The sequence below is a fragment of the Pelophylax lessonae genome (genome assembly GCF_965119305.1).
Source record: "Pelophylax lessonae genome assembly, chromosome: 10".
Lineage (NCBI taxonomy): Eukaryota > Metazoa > Chordata > Amphibia > Anura > Ranidae > Pelophylax > Pelophylax lessonae.
In genome coordinates this window covers 46,496,903-46,510,396 of record NC_138777.1, presented here as the reverse complement: position 1 = coordinate 46,510,396, position 13,494 = coordinate 46,496,903, and the positions used below count along the sequence as shown (strand labels likewise).

At 44.7% G+C, this 13,494-nt stretch overlaps 1 protein-coding gene across 2 annotated transcripts in view; it reads right to left on the bottom strand.

Moving 5' to 3' along the window:
* Positions 1-12,743, bottom strand: part of LRP4 (LDL receptor related protein 4) — a 181,305-nt gene extending 168,562 nt beyond the window's left edge. The window contains exons 1-2 of one of the 2 annotated variants that reach the window (XM_082271113.1): positions 12,643-12,743; positions 12,425-12,602 (exon numbers count right to left, since the gene is read on the bottom strand). In XM_082271113.1, coding sequence (XP_082127239.1) covers positions 12,425-12,512 — 88 coding nt within the window. In that variant the 5' untranslated portion in view covers positions 12,513-12,602; positions 12,643-12,743. Of the gene's footprint in view, positions 1-12,424 lie in introns of both variants that reach the window. The other variant, XM_082271114.1, reaches the window with a different exon arrangement.
* Between the last annotated feature and the right edge of the window lie 751 nt (positions 12,744-13,494).

The following is a 13,494-nucleotide window of genomic DNA, read 5'->3' as shown; positions in this document are numbered from 1 at the left end:
TCTAGCCCTTGAAGGGGCTCTTCTTTATAGACAAAAAAATAAAAAATCAAAGAGGTATCTGTTTAATGAAGGGGTTCTCTACCCAGACACATATGCTTGACTTCTCCACTTTAAAAAGGAGGTCCAATGGGCTTTCTTGCCATTAACTGCAACAATTAAGGACTCTCTCCACGCAGTCTGGTAAAGAGTAAAGTGGCAGAAGGGTAAAGATTTTTTTAACTATTTGGCTTTTTTGGCTGGCATTGCTCTATAAGTTCTGAAGCCCACTGGGCCCTTGGCTATCAGGTAGCTAAAAAGCTGAGCGGGCACTAAGCCTCCAGGTCATCATTACTCTGGCAGGATGCAAGTTCAACTTTGGAAGTTACAGGAATCCAGAGCGAATCTTGTGTTTGGTTTGCAGAATTACTGACAACTCTGTTATACAAGAGTCTCTGGCCATTAATTGGCTACCAGAACACCAGGACTGGTCAAACTGTGGCCTTGACGCACATAAAAGTAATATTCACCAAAACTCTCTGAATTGGTCAGGAAGCATGCCAACGTCCAAGAGCCATGGCAAGGTCATCTCCCAGGAGGTTAACACTTATTTATACTCATGGATCATTTCCCTCAATATCAATATTTTAATAAAAAGTTTAAAAATGGAGAGCCCCTTTAAAAAGGCCAATGATGTCCTCGCCACCCAAAAACACAAGGTGCTTGTCTGGTCAGTTGATCCACTGCCTTCAATGCTCTCTAATGGTTTGTTCACATCACGTCCACAAAGGACCCATGCACACCAGAACCTGCACGTTTACTGGGCCATTTTGCATGTTCAGTGACACACACACACACTATATTATATATACACACACACACACACACACACACACACACACACACACACACACACACACACACAGTGCATTTTTCCTAAGCTTGCATTTCCTTTGAGGTTACTTCCTTCCTCTTTGGGTTTTTGGTGCACTGAGTCGTGCATTTTCGTACATTTACCTGCATGTGTTTCTGTGCATCTGCAGTCCAGAAAAATGCAGCTTGCTGTAATTTTCTTTTTACACTGCACTTGACTATGCACATAGGACAACCTGGATTTTAGACAGTATATGTAGTTGAGGTGCAGTAAAAATGTATCCTGCTGCATCCCACTGCATCTGGGGTGAATGGGCCCTGAGCCGCATTTTCTGCACATGTATGGTGTGAACAGGACACATAGAAAACAACTATTCACACCATACATATGTGGTGGTGTGCAGAAGAAAACAACAAAAAAAAGCGCAGCTCAACCTACATGGTGTGCACAGGCTCTAAGGCTGGGTTCACACTTGATGCAGCCACGGCTCACAGCAGGGGGTCTGGGGCGTCCCTGTTCACTGTTTCAGGTCCAAGACCTGAAAATGGAGCCAAAAGATGCACAGGACCCTTTTCCAGTGCAGACCGCGGCTGCCCAAGAGATGTGTAAACCAACTCTATTGGGAGCCAGTCAGTCTCCTGTCATGCAAATTGGATGCAGGAAAACCCGTCTCCAATTCGCATAAGTGTGAACACGACCTAAAACATCGACCCAGTACAAGTATGCAAGTCAGGATTCCTAACATCACCCCGACTTACCGCTTGCTCGGTTTTTGGTCATTGACTCACATATGTCAAGCAAGTAACAGCCAGGCAATTCCGATTCTCTGTAGGGCAACAACGGCATCGTCCTCCATATTTTTCGCTGTACAGATTTCCTTTATATGCATAATGACTCCAGTACTAAAGAACAGCTGCTAACCGACCATGCAAGGGAAAAGATAAGCTGCTCATAATGCAAACAGTATCAGTCTTCAGTTGCATTAGATACAATATTCACTTCAGAGGGGTAACAAAAAACCCGCAACAAAGTCACAATATTAATATACAATGGGCACCTAGTAAACCATAAAGTTTAGTCCCAATAAATAATTAAGTATCAAAGCTCAATTCTAATCTAGCACTGGATACAACAGCAGGGACAGTTCATGGGATACAGTTCTTACAACAGGCTCCTAATGAAAAATGCCCAGAAATAGTCCTAACCACAACAGATAATGTAAGGTCACATAGTCCTCGTCCACAGCATACAATCCTTATTCTTTCTAGTGCATAGTGCACAGACCAGCCATTCTCAACCAGGGTTCCTTGAGCTGTGGTCAAATGACCTCCCACCTAATGGTGCCTGGATAGTTTTAGGTCCAACATCACCTAGCAGTGCCAACAGCATGACCACAATGATCTTTTTGGATAGAGTGGAATTCTGACCACCACTGTATGAGGTTTTCTTCAGACTGACCCCTGATAAATTGGGTTTAGCTTTAGTTCCCCGAGTTCGGGAAATTATGTCAAGGGTTCCCCTGGGCAAAACAGGTTAAGAAAAGTAGCTGAGCTGAGCACTGAAAACCAAAAACACCATTTATTTAATTTTTACTATTCAAAGTAAACTCCCCCATTCATCCAAATCTCCATGCTTTATTTAGCTGCAAAATCACTGAAAAAAAAAAACACCCCCCCCCCCCCCCCCCAGCATTTCTGGCTGCGGCCATCTGGAGTAAGGGCAGATGGTTCATGAAGCAACTACTTCCTTAACCACTTAAGCCCGGGAAGATTTTACCCCCTTCCTGACCAGGGGGTTTTTTGCGATTTTTTACTGCGTAACTTTAACGGACAATTGCGCGGTCATGCGACGCTGTACCCAAACTAATTTGACGTCCTTTTTTTCCCCACAAACAGAGCTTTCTTTTGGTGGTATTTGATCACCTGTGCGATTTTTTGATCATGCGCTATAAACAAAAAAAAAAAAAAAAGAGCGTAATTTTTGCAAAAATAACAATATTTTTCACTTTTTTTTTTATATGAAATTCCCCCCCAAAAAAAAAAAAAAAAAAAATGTAAAAATCAAAATTTTTTAACATTTTCGGCCAAATTGTTTTACGCTACATAGGTTTGGTAAAAAAAAAAAAAAAAAAATAATCGCAAAAAGCGTATTTTGATTGGTTTGCGCAAAAGTTATCGCGTTTACTAACAAAGGGAAAGATTTTTGTCATTTTTGGTGTTTTAACGAGTAATGGCGGCGATCTGCGATTTTTTTTGCGGCACTGCGACATTGCGGCGGACAGATCGGACCCTTGACTGACATTTTTGGGGGTACCAGTGACATTACTGCAGTAATCAGTGCTATATATATGCACTGTTACTGCAAAAATGACACTGGCAGGGAAGGGGTTAACTTTATTGGACAGGGAGGGGTTAAGTGTGTCCTAGGGGCGTGATTCTTACTGTGCAGGGACATGTCTCCTAGTGTAAAAACAAAGATCAACGGTTCTACATAGTAGAACCGTCTGATCTTCATTTTTACACAGGGGAGAATGACAGGCGGCTTGTTTACATAAGCCGCTCTGCCTTTCTCCCGCTGTACCGGCGATCGTACTGTGACCGGCAGACATCGGGTCCGCCGGTCACATGCCCGCACTCCTCTGTGAACGAGCCGAGGCGGGCGCGCGCCCGCTATTGGCTCTAAAAGGAGTGACAGACGAGTGACGTTAATTAACGTCACTCTGCCTGGCCGGGGCTGACCGCCGCAGTAAATTTACTTGCGGCGGTCGGCAAGTAGTTAAATCCATCTAGCCTTAGCTCAGGCATGCTGGCAGGAGGGTGTGCTTAGCTGAGAAATCCCCTCAGCCCCCCCCCCCCCCGAAGACTCCTGGGATATGGGACATCATTTGCCTAGGCATGGAAACCAGAAAGCCACTGAAAAAAAAATAACAAATAAATAGGATATACTTTCCTACGTATTAGTTAGCAGCATAAGGCTCCTTTCACACTATGAGTCCGTCAAAATGGACTCCGCTTTTCTCAGCAGGGGATCGATCCGCCGATCCCCCGCTGAGCAGGAGAATGACAGCTGTTCTCCGCACTGTGTGCGGAGACACAGCTGTCACAGCCCCATAGATCTCTATGGGGGAATCGGATGGGAACGGACCGTCGGTCAGTTCTCATCCGATCCGATCGACAGATGGAAAATAGGGTTTCCATCCGTCCAGATTTGACGGATCGGATGTCAGCGGACATGTCTCCGCTGACATCCGATGCCCCATAGAGATGCATGGGGGACCGTTCAGATCCGCCAAAAAAACAGACAGGCGGATCTGAACGGTCCGCCTGTGTGAAAGGGGCCTAAGGATTAAAAATAGTCAATGTTGATTGAGAGTGAGGTTCTACTTTAACCTCAGATAATGTAAAGTCATCAAGTCCTTGCCCAATGCAGGGACAGTTCATGGCATACAATCCTTCTCTGTATTGAATAGTACAAGAACATACATTTCTAACTACAATAGATAATGTAAGGTCATAAAGTACTCATCCACAATAGAGACAGCTGATGGCACATTGTCCTTTCCATGCTTACACCAGACCAGAGGATCTTTTTGGTGGCTAGAACATAGACGTACAATCCTAACCACAAGAGATAACACAAGGTCATACAGTCCTCATCCACAGCAAGGACAGTTCTGGCATACAGTCTTTTCCCATCTTTATGCCAGAGAATCATTTTAGTGGCTTGAGCATGGACATACGGTCCTAACCACAGCAGATAACATAAGGTCATATAGTCCTCTAGCTTAGTGAATGCAACAGGGACATACAAAGTCATCGTACAAAGAATATAAAGGCCGCATTACACAAAGCAACAAGTAAGATCCTACAAAACACACTGAGCAGACGATCGCATTACATACAGCACTGTAAAAAAAAAAAAAAAAAAATCGTCATCTATCACGGTCAATATCATGGAGCCGTCAGCATTGATGTGCAGTAAGGACTGAACTACACCAGTTCTCTTCTCATCGCTTGATATTAACCCCTTGCTAACAAATGTCACAGCATTGCCGATGCAGTTAATCTCCAGCTACTGAGCAATTAAAAAAAAAAGGTCTGTGCAGTTCAGGCCTTGGGGACAGCTACAAGACCAAAAGCGATCATCACCTTCGATCAGATGAGGGTTGGTCCATGCAGGGCTCAAGGAGATCATCAGCTAAATCACAAGGCACATTACAATGATGCGCAAAAAGAGTCATCTGCCAAAAAGCCAGTCATTCTTGGTGGCTACCGACACCTTAGATCTGCTTCCGTATCTATGCACATGCAGTAACACGAGTTATCAGCTCTGCTTAAGCTTAATTTATGCATTATGCAAAGTAAAGAAATGTTAGGGCTGATTTACATCCATGTGTGGTTTATATGTAGTGAATCGCACATTACATGCATTGATGTGTTGTCATGCCATACATTATGACTAGCACCACAACACACTAAGGCATTGCAATGCATGACACAAAGTTCTAGTGCATAGCAGCAAACATTTTGGGACATTTTGGTGCGTCCAAAGTCTATTGATTTTATTGGCTGCCTTAAAAACACACATTAGGTGCACATGCATTGAGTCATCGAATAAATGGGCTCACAAGATTCTGTTTTGCGCATTTAATATTTCAATGGGCCTTTATCACACATTAAGCAACAAGTCCTATCAAAATAACCTATGGCGCTTTTCCACTGCATGGAACCGAACGGTTCGGCGCGCTTTTGTGCTTTTCCACTGCTGGTACCGCATGGTATAGTGTAGGAATGGTTTGGTACGGTACGGTATGGTGGCGCTTTTCCACTGCATGGAACCGAACAGTACGGCACTGAAAAAACAGTACCTACTCGATTGTGGTTCCAACAGGTACCAAACTGGTACCATATCCCACAATCCTTTGCATGCAGTCACTACTAGCCACTGATTGGTCAGAGAATACCCCCCACCCCGTTGTTATCCCACCCACTTAACTTTAGTACTACTTTAGTGGAAAGGCAAACCATACCGTACCGTACCGAACCGTTCCAACACCGTACCATGCGGTACCAGCAGTGGAAAAGCAAACCGGGCCAAGCAGGGCCGAGCCGGTACTTGCAGTGGAAAAGTGCCACTAGAGAGCTTCACTGTATAGTTGTGAATCAGGGATGAATGGCATTTTAAATGTGAAGGAGTCCTTTTCTTATAAAAGGCCTAGGATTCCTACACACCAACGTTTATATATGACATTCTAAAATAAGTCACATGTGCAAAACAGCTTGTATCAATCAGGTGACCCGTATGGGCTTATTAGGGCAAAGATCTATATGCAAGGTTCACATGCAAACAGTTTTGTGCCTATAGTATGATGGCACTTGGACATAGAATCATAAATAAATATACTACTAGATGTAGAAGATCCTACATACCTACGAAAAAGGGGTTCTCGAATGCGCAATAAGACATATGGTGGCTACCCCCCATCCAGGGAGGATGTATGCTGTGGGATTGGGTGTATGTTAAGGGATATCCCTCTGGCCTTACAAGGCATTTGTGAATACAGATACTTGTTATGTGTATGACTATCTTACTCTTTACAGATATGCTCTATTGGCACATCAATTGAGGCGTCTACCAACTTGTGTTGATTTTTAACGCTGGTGTAACGTGAGAATTACCTACCCCGTGAGAAAAACCTACCCTCGTCACTTCCGGCCAGGAACAGCTGAGCAGCGCAGCACTGCGCATGCTCACAGCCCCGGATACCTAATGAAAGAGCTGAGGGCCTGACTAGTGCGCATGCGCACTAGTAGGAAATTATCACGGTGTCCGTGAAAAAAACCTACCCCCGCCACGCTTACATTAAAACAATTGTGCTGCAATAGGAGTCATCTCCGCTCCTGTCCCTGTCACTCCCCTGATCTTGGTTAGTAAATATAAAAGCAGGTCTTGCCTCCGTGATTTATGTTCTCATAAACCCGCCGCCGCTTTTATATTTACTAGCCGAGATGAGGGAAGTGACAGGGACAGGAGTGGAGATCACTCGTATTGCAGCCCAGCTGTTTTAATGTAAACGCCGAATTACATACAGTGCCGTGCAACCGGAAGTGACGAGGGTAGGTTTTTCTCACGGGTAGGTAATTCTCACGGAACACCGGGTTGCGTGTTTACCTATACAACCACCCAAGTGACAAATCTGATCCTTCATATATCCTTCCTGTCGGGTATTTGTTATACCTTTTACTTGTACCATCACTGCCTACTGAACTCTACAGAATATTGATCCATTAACTGCGAGAGGAAGCATAAAGGCAAAACATGTCGAGCAATATGGTTCAACGATACCGTATGATCTACTGCTAACACACATTGTTCAATCCCCCCAGGACGACAGCACCGTTCCCTGTCACCTGTGGCCATGATCGTCCCGATGTGAAGTATCAATACTACTGGCTTATTATTGTGACTGTATTAATGTGTATCATTACCACCAATGTAAATTATTTCCCTACCAATCCTGTATCTCATATTCCCCTCATATGGGATTCTCGTTTTTTGATGTTTTTTAAATGCATTGTAAAATAAAGTATGTGATCTTCTGATACCCAGTGCCTGCAAAGTCCGAGTTTCCTTTTTTCACAATTTTTGATGCAATAAGACATAGCTGACAACTGTTCTGGATTTCCATGGAATCCAGGTTTTCAATATTTGAATCTCAGAGGGTCATTGTTTTCTTGGGTTGCCAATCCCATGAGGATAATATTATATATATATATGACAGAAGAAGATGGTATACTAGACAGCAGGCTCAGATACCAGGGACAGCCCTGGAATCTAAAGGTTTGTCCCTAGAAATATCCCTGTAGCAATTTTGCAAGTTTCCTATTAGTCTAAAGCCCCGTACACACGTATCGATTGTCGGCCGTAAATATTCGGCCGCCGAACGATCGGCCGATTGTCGGCTTGTTAGTATGATGCTTCCGACAACCGACAGCGACTTTTCGGCCGAACAGAATTGGGTGTGCAGGCTATAAAAATTTTTGTTGGCTGTCACCAGAACAGCCGATTGTTCGCCAGTCAGTACAGAATTTGGCCGACAAACAGCAGATGAGCAAGACTGGGCATGCTCAGAAAAGAAAAAACACACGGAAAGTTAACCATCACATGACATCACTTCTGCAGTCGGCTGTTGTTGGCCGACAATTCATGTGCAGTCTTTTGCACTTTTCAGCCGACAGGACAACACCAGACAAAAGACGGCCGATCGTTCGGCCGACATTCGGTACCTGTGTACGGGGCTTAAGTATATGTGCAAAATTGTGTTCTTGACCAGTTGAAGAGACAAAACACAGCTCCCCTCCCACACACCACCCCCCCAAACCCGACGACTTGAAGACCGACAACATTGAAAGTGGTCTCTTGAGACAGTCAACACAGCCGCCAAAGCTTTTTAGGTAACTATTTACATGTTGCAACACGTTAAAAACACGTGTCCAACTTCTCGGTGATAAAAATATTGTCAATTCCCCTCTCATTGCTCTTGTAAAATACAACACAGCATTTTTTTTTCTTCATTTTTGTGCATCAAGAAGCCCATAGATGTCAACAGCAATGCATGTTATATGTGTTTGGAGGAGTTGGCAACAGGTATTAACAAGTCCTGGTCAATGGCTGTTAACCCCATGCACTCCAAATCCTAACTTTAAAATGTACTGGCAATGCACGTCAAAACAATACTAATATACTAATAAATGGGTCCTTAATGTTTTCCAAGGACTCAAGGTCACCACACAATTGTGTCCAAAATGGCCACAGGTATTTACTATCAAGCCTTTATCAATGGTTTGTAACTCCATGCTGTCATTTAAATCCTAAATTTCAAAAACACAATAGAGAAATATGCCAGTAATGTATGTCAATGCTGTACGGAAATGCACAATGCTGCATGTCAATCTACCTGCCTAATGCTGTACAAAACATGTCACCTCTTTGCAACTTGAATAGATCTAATGGGGCCAGGAACATAAAGCCCCGTACACACTTACCAATTGTCGGCCGTAAATATTCGGCCGCTGACCGATCGGCCGATTGTAGGCTTGTTAGTATGATGCTGCCGGCAGCGCATTTTCGGCCGAACAGAATCGGGTGTGCAGGCATTAAAATTTTTGTTGGCCAACACCAGAACGGCCGATTGTTCACCAGTCAGTACAGATTTCGGCCGACAGACAGCAGATTAGCAAGACTGGGCATGCTCAGAAAAGAAAAAAGACAAGGAAAGTTAACCATCACATGACATCACTTCTGCAGTCGGCTGTTGTTGGCCGACAAAATTCGTGTGCAGTCTTTAGCAGTTTTCAACAGACAGGACAGCCCTGGACAAAAGACGGTCGATCGTTCGGCCGACGACCAGTACGTGTGTACGGGGCTTTACACTACTGAGCCAAGACTGTCCAAAGGGGCTACGTATTTCCACTGTACTTTAAAATTACAAGACGGTTTACAAGCAGCAAGATTACTATCAACAGGCACTGAATTGACAGAATAAAAAAAAATATAAGTCATGGTATGATTGGGTCAGTGCTGTAAATCAGGAAGAAAGCCAGATTCAATCCACACCAAACCCAATCTTCTATAACGCATGTCAACGTAGAAGGGAATGCACCTGTAAGGCTACAAAATATGCAACATCAATGAGCCAACAACACCCTAAACATTGTCTGCGAGGGACAGATTTTCATTGGCGCATAAATACAAGACGATCAACAAACAAGATGATATCAAAAGATTAAAATCATGGTACAGTAAATCATGGTATAGTTGGGTCAGTGCTGACTTTAAGGAAGTCTTCCATTTATTAACAAGTGTTGGTCATTGGCTGTTCACTCCATCCACTCCAAATTTTAAGGGTAATAACGCTGGACAATGTACAAAAATCGCACATTGATGCCCGACAATCCACCTGCCTAACTATACAAAACACTCCCACCTCAAACGCACTTGCATAGATCTGAATTGACACAGAGACGCAAGGTCACCGACCCAACATCTTCAAAGGCTGTCCAAAAAGCCCACTTAATTCCGCTGTACCTCAAATACAAGATGTTAAACAGTAGGTGGACTGACTATTGACAGATGAAAATGGTCAATCATGGTACGGTTGGGTCAGTACTATGTTTCAGGAAGACTTCCATTAACAAGTGTTGGTCAATGGCTGTTAACTCCATCCACTCCAGATCATAATTTCATGCATCAATAACATCAAGAAGGCCATCTATTTCCATTAACAAGATGGTCAACAGCAAGCTGATCATAGACAGAATAAAATGGTCACTCATGATACAGTTGGGTCAGTGCTGTCAATCAATGGCATCCACTGCAAACCCTAATTTTATTAAAGTATAAAGTGCATAGATGTGCTGTATTTTGTATTAGGCAGGAGGGTTGTCTTGAACCCGTTGGTGCAAGACAAACCCCTGCCTAATGCCACAAAATACAGCACATCTATGTACCCATATAAATGGGCCCAGGGATGCAGCATCACTAAGGCAACAGCATCTGCAGTATGAGAGGGCCTCATGGTTCCATTGGACCATAAATACAAGACAGTCAAACAGAAAAATGTCTATCGAAAAAATAAAATGGTAAATCATGATACTGTTGGGTCAGTGCTGTCAATCAGGAGGAATTTGATTCAACAACAAGTGTTGGTCCACGGCCGTTAACTTCATCCACTCCAAATCCTAATTTCAAGTGTCACCAACGTCATCAAGAGGGTAACCCATTTTCATTGAACTTTAAATACGAGACACTCAACAGCAATCTGGCCATGGACAGAACTAAAACATTGTCAATCATGTTACAGTTGGGTCAGCGCTGTCAATCAAGAAGATTTCTGCATGGGGGGGGGGGTCAATCCTGGTGGGTAGGGACTGTCCCTGGAAGGAAAGGCCAATTGGCATGGATGAGTCATGGACTTTAAGTACAAGATGGTCAACAGCAAGCTGACCTTGGACAGTTGCTAAATGGATAGAGTAAAATAGTCAAGAACAGTACAGTTGGGTCAGCACTGTTGGACTTCCAAGGTCAACCTTACAAAAAAAAAAAAAAAAAAAAAAAAAATCAGAAAGGCTTCCAAAGATCTGCATGGGGTCAATTCTGGTGGCCAGGGATTGACCCTGATAGGGAAGGAAAGTAGGCATGGGGGGGTCATGGGCTTTAAATACAAGACAGTCAACAGCCAGCTAAACATGAACAGGTGCTGAATGGGCAGAATAAAATGGTCAACAACAATATGGTTGGGTCAGCGTCGGTGACCTCCAAGGTCCGCCCAAAAAAATAAAATCAGGAGGACTTAAAAAAAAAAATCTGCCTAGGGTCAAACCTGGTGGCCTGGTGGAAGGGAATGCCAGCTGGCATGGATGTGCCATGAGTTTTAAATACAAGATGGTCAAAAGCCAGTTAACCAAGGACAGGCGCTGATGGGATGAAATAAAATGGTCAGTCGGGGTACAGTTTAGGTCAGCACCTTCAATCAGGAAGACTTACAGAAATTTGCGCATGGGGTTGATTCTGGTGGCCAGGTGGAAACAAGGTCAGTTGGCATGGATGATTCATGGGCTTTAAATACAAGATGGACAACAGCCAGTTAACCATGGGCAGAATTGAATGGTCAATCACAGTATGGTTGGGCCAGCACCGTTGACCTCCAAAGGTCAACCAAAAAAAAAAAAAAAATTTAAATCTGAAAAGGGGCACTTCTGGTAGCCAGGGACCAACTTTGGAAGGAAAACCAGCTGGCAGGGATGCGTCATGGACTTTAAATACAAGACGGTCAACAGCTAGTTAACCATGGACAGGTGCTGATGGGATGGAATAAAATGGTCAGTCGTGGTATCGTTTTGGTCAGCACTGTTAATCAAGAAGACTTCCGGTGGCCAGGTGTAAAAAGCACTATAGATCAGGACGATGTTCAAGGCCAAAAAAAAAAAAAATCTGGTGGCCAGGTGAAAGAGAAGGCCAGTTGGCATGGATGAGTCAATACAGACAATAGCCAATTAACCATGGACAGGTGCTAAATGGACAGAATAAAATAGTCAGTCATGGCACGGTTGGGTCAGAGTTATCGATCGGGAAGACATTCAAGGCCAACCAAAAAGATCTGGTGGCTTAATAGAAGGAAAAGCCAGTTGGCATGGATGAGTCATGGACTTTAAATACAAGACAGTCAACACCCAGTTAACCAACAGACAGAAACAGAATTGATGGAATAAAACAATCAGTCGTGGCACGGTTGGGTCAGCGCTATCAATCAAGAACCAAAAAAAAAACTCTATGGACCTATCCTGGTGGCCAGGTGTGTGGAAGGGAAGGCCAGTTGGCATGGATGAGTCATGGACTTTAAATACAAGACAGTCAACAGCCAGATAACATGAACAGGAGCAGAATGGAAGGAATAAATTGGTCAGTCATGGTACGGTTGAGTCAGCGCAGTCGATCAGCAACCACGATCCTGGTGGGCAGGTGGGTGGAAAGGAAGGCCAATTGGCATGGATGAGTCATGGAGCTTGCACTCACCTGGCAGACACAGGAGGAGCAGTAGTGTCAGACAGGAGCACTGCGGCAGCCTCATCCCCCCAGTCTCAGCTCTCCACCGAGGTCTCATCAACACTGCGATCCCCTCCAAGCAGGTGGATCCCTCCCAGATCTCAGTGTCCGATCAGGATCTTCTCATTCCGATCAGGATCTTCTCATTCCGATCAGGATCTTCTCATTCCGATCAGGATCTTCTCATTGCAATACACACAAGTCCCGGTGATCTCCGCCGTGTGCGCATGCAGCAAGCCCGGCGTGTGTCCCCAGCGCCCGTCCTCCGCTCCCGGGCACAGTGTCCTCGTGGTCCTCGGTGTCGGTGCGTGCTCGGTGCCGGTGTGTTGTCGGTGCCGGTTTGTCCTCTTCCCCCCTTCTCTGATTTATAGTCTTCTCCTCCTGCCTGCCTTCCCCAACATTACTCAGCTCTGCAGACTCAGCCCCTCCGCGCTCCACTTTATTCTGCTCCTTCTCCCCTCTCTGCCTCCCAAGCCTCTTGTGGAATAATCCAACTGAGACAACCACAGGGGGGGGGACGCCTCCGGATGATTTCCCTCCCTGACCCCACAGACAGCAGTCCCCCCCACAGGCAGGCTTTCAGAGGGGCGGGGGTGACAACCAGAACCGGAGAAGGGGGAAGTGGGGTCACCCTGGAAGTCCTGATCTTTTCCAGGCTGAAATCAGGAAGGGAGCACACCTTCCCATGGAGTCCCGCAGCCGCCTGTTGGATCCTTTTACAAACTTGTAAAGACTAGGTGAATGGGACACAATAGTATGTCATAATGAAAAAAACATGCTGGGGGGGGGGGGGGGGGTGTATGCTAAACAAGGCCAGCATCAAAGCCTGCCCTACACTATGGAATCATATCAGAGGATGGGGAGCTGTCATTGTTTGTTTATATACAAACTCTGCATGGCAGATGTGCAGGGGGGGGGGGGGGAGGGGGAGCACATGGCACAACCACCAACATGCACATTTATTACACCTTTCTGAACCTTTTCACTGACTTTTCCATCCATGATCCGCAAATTTATTATCAAGAAAATATTATTTAGTA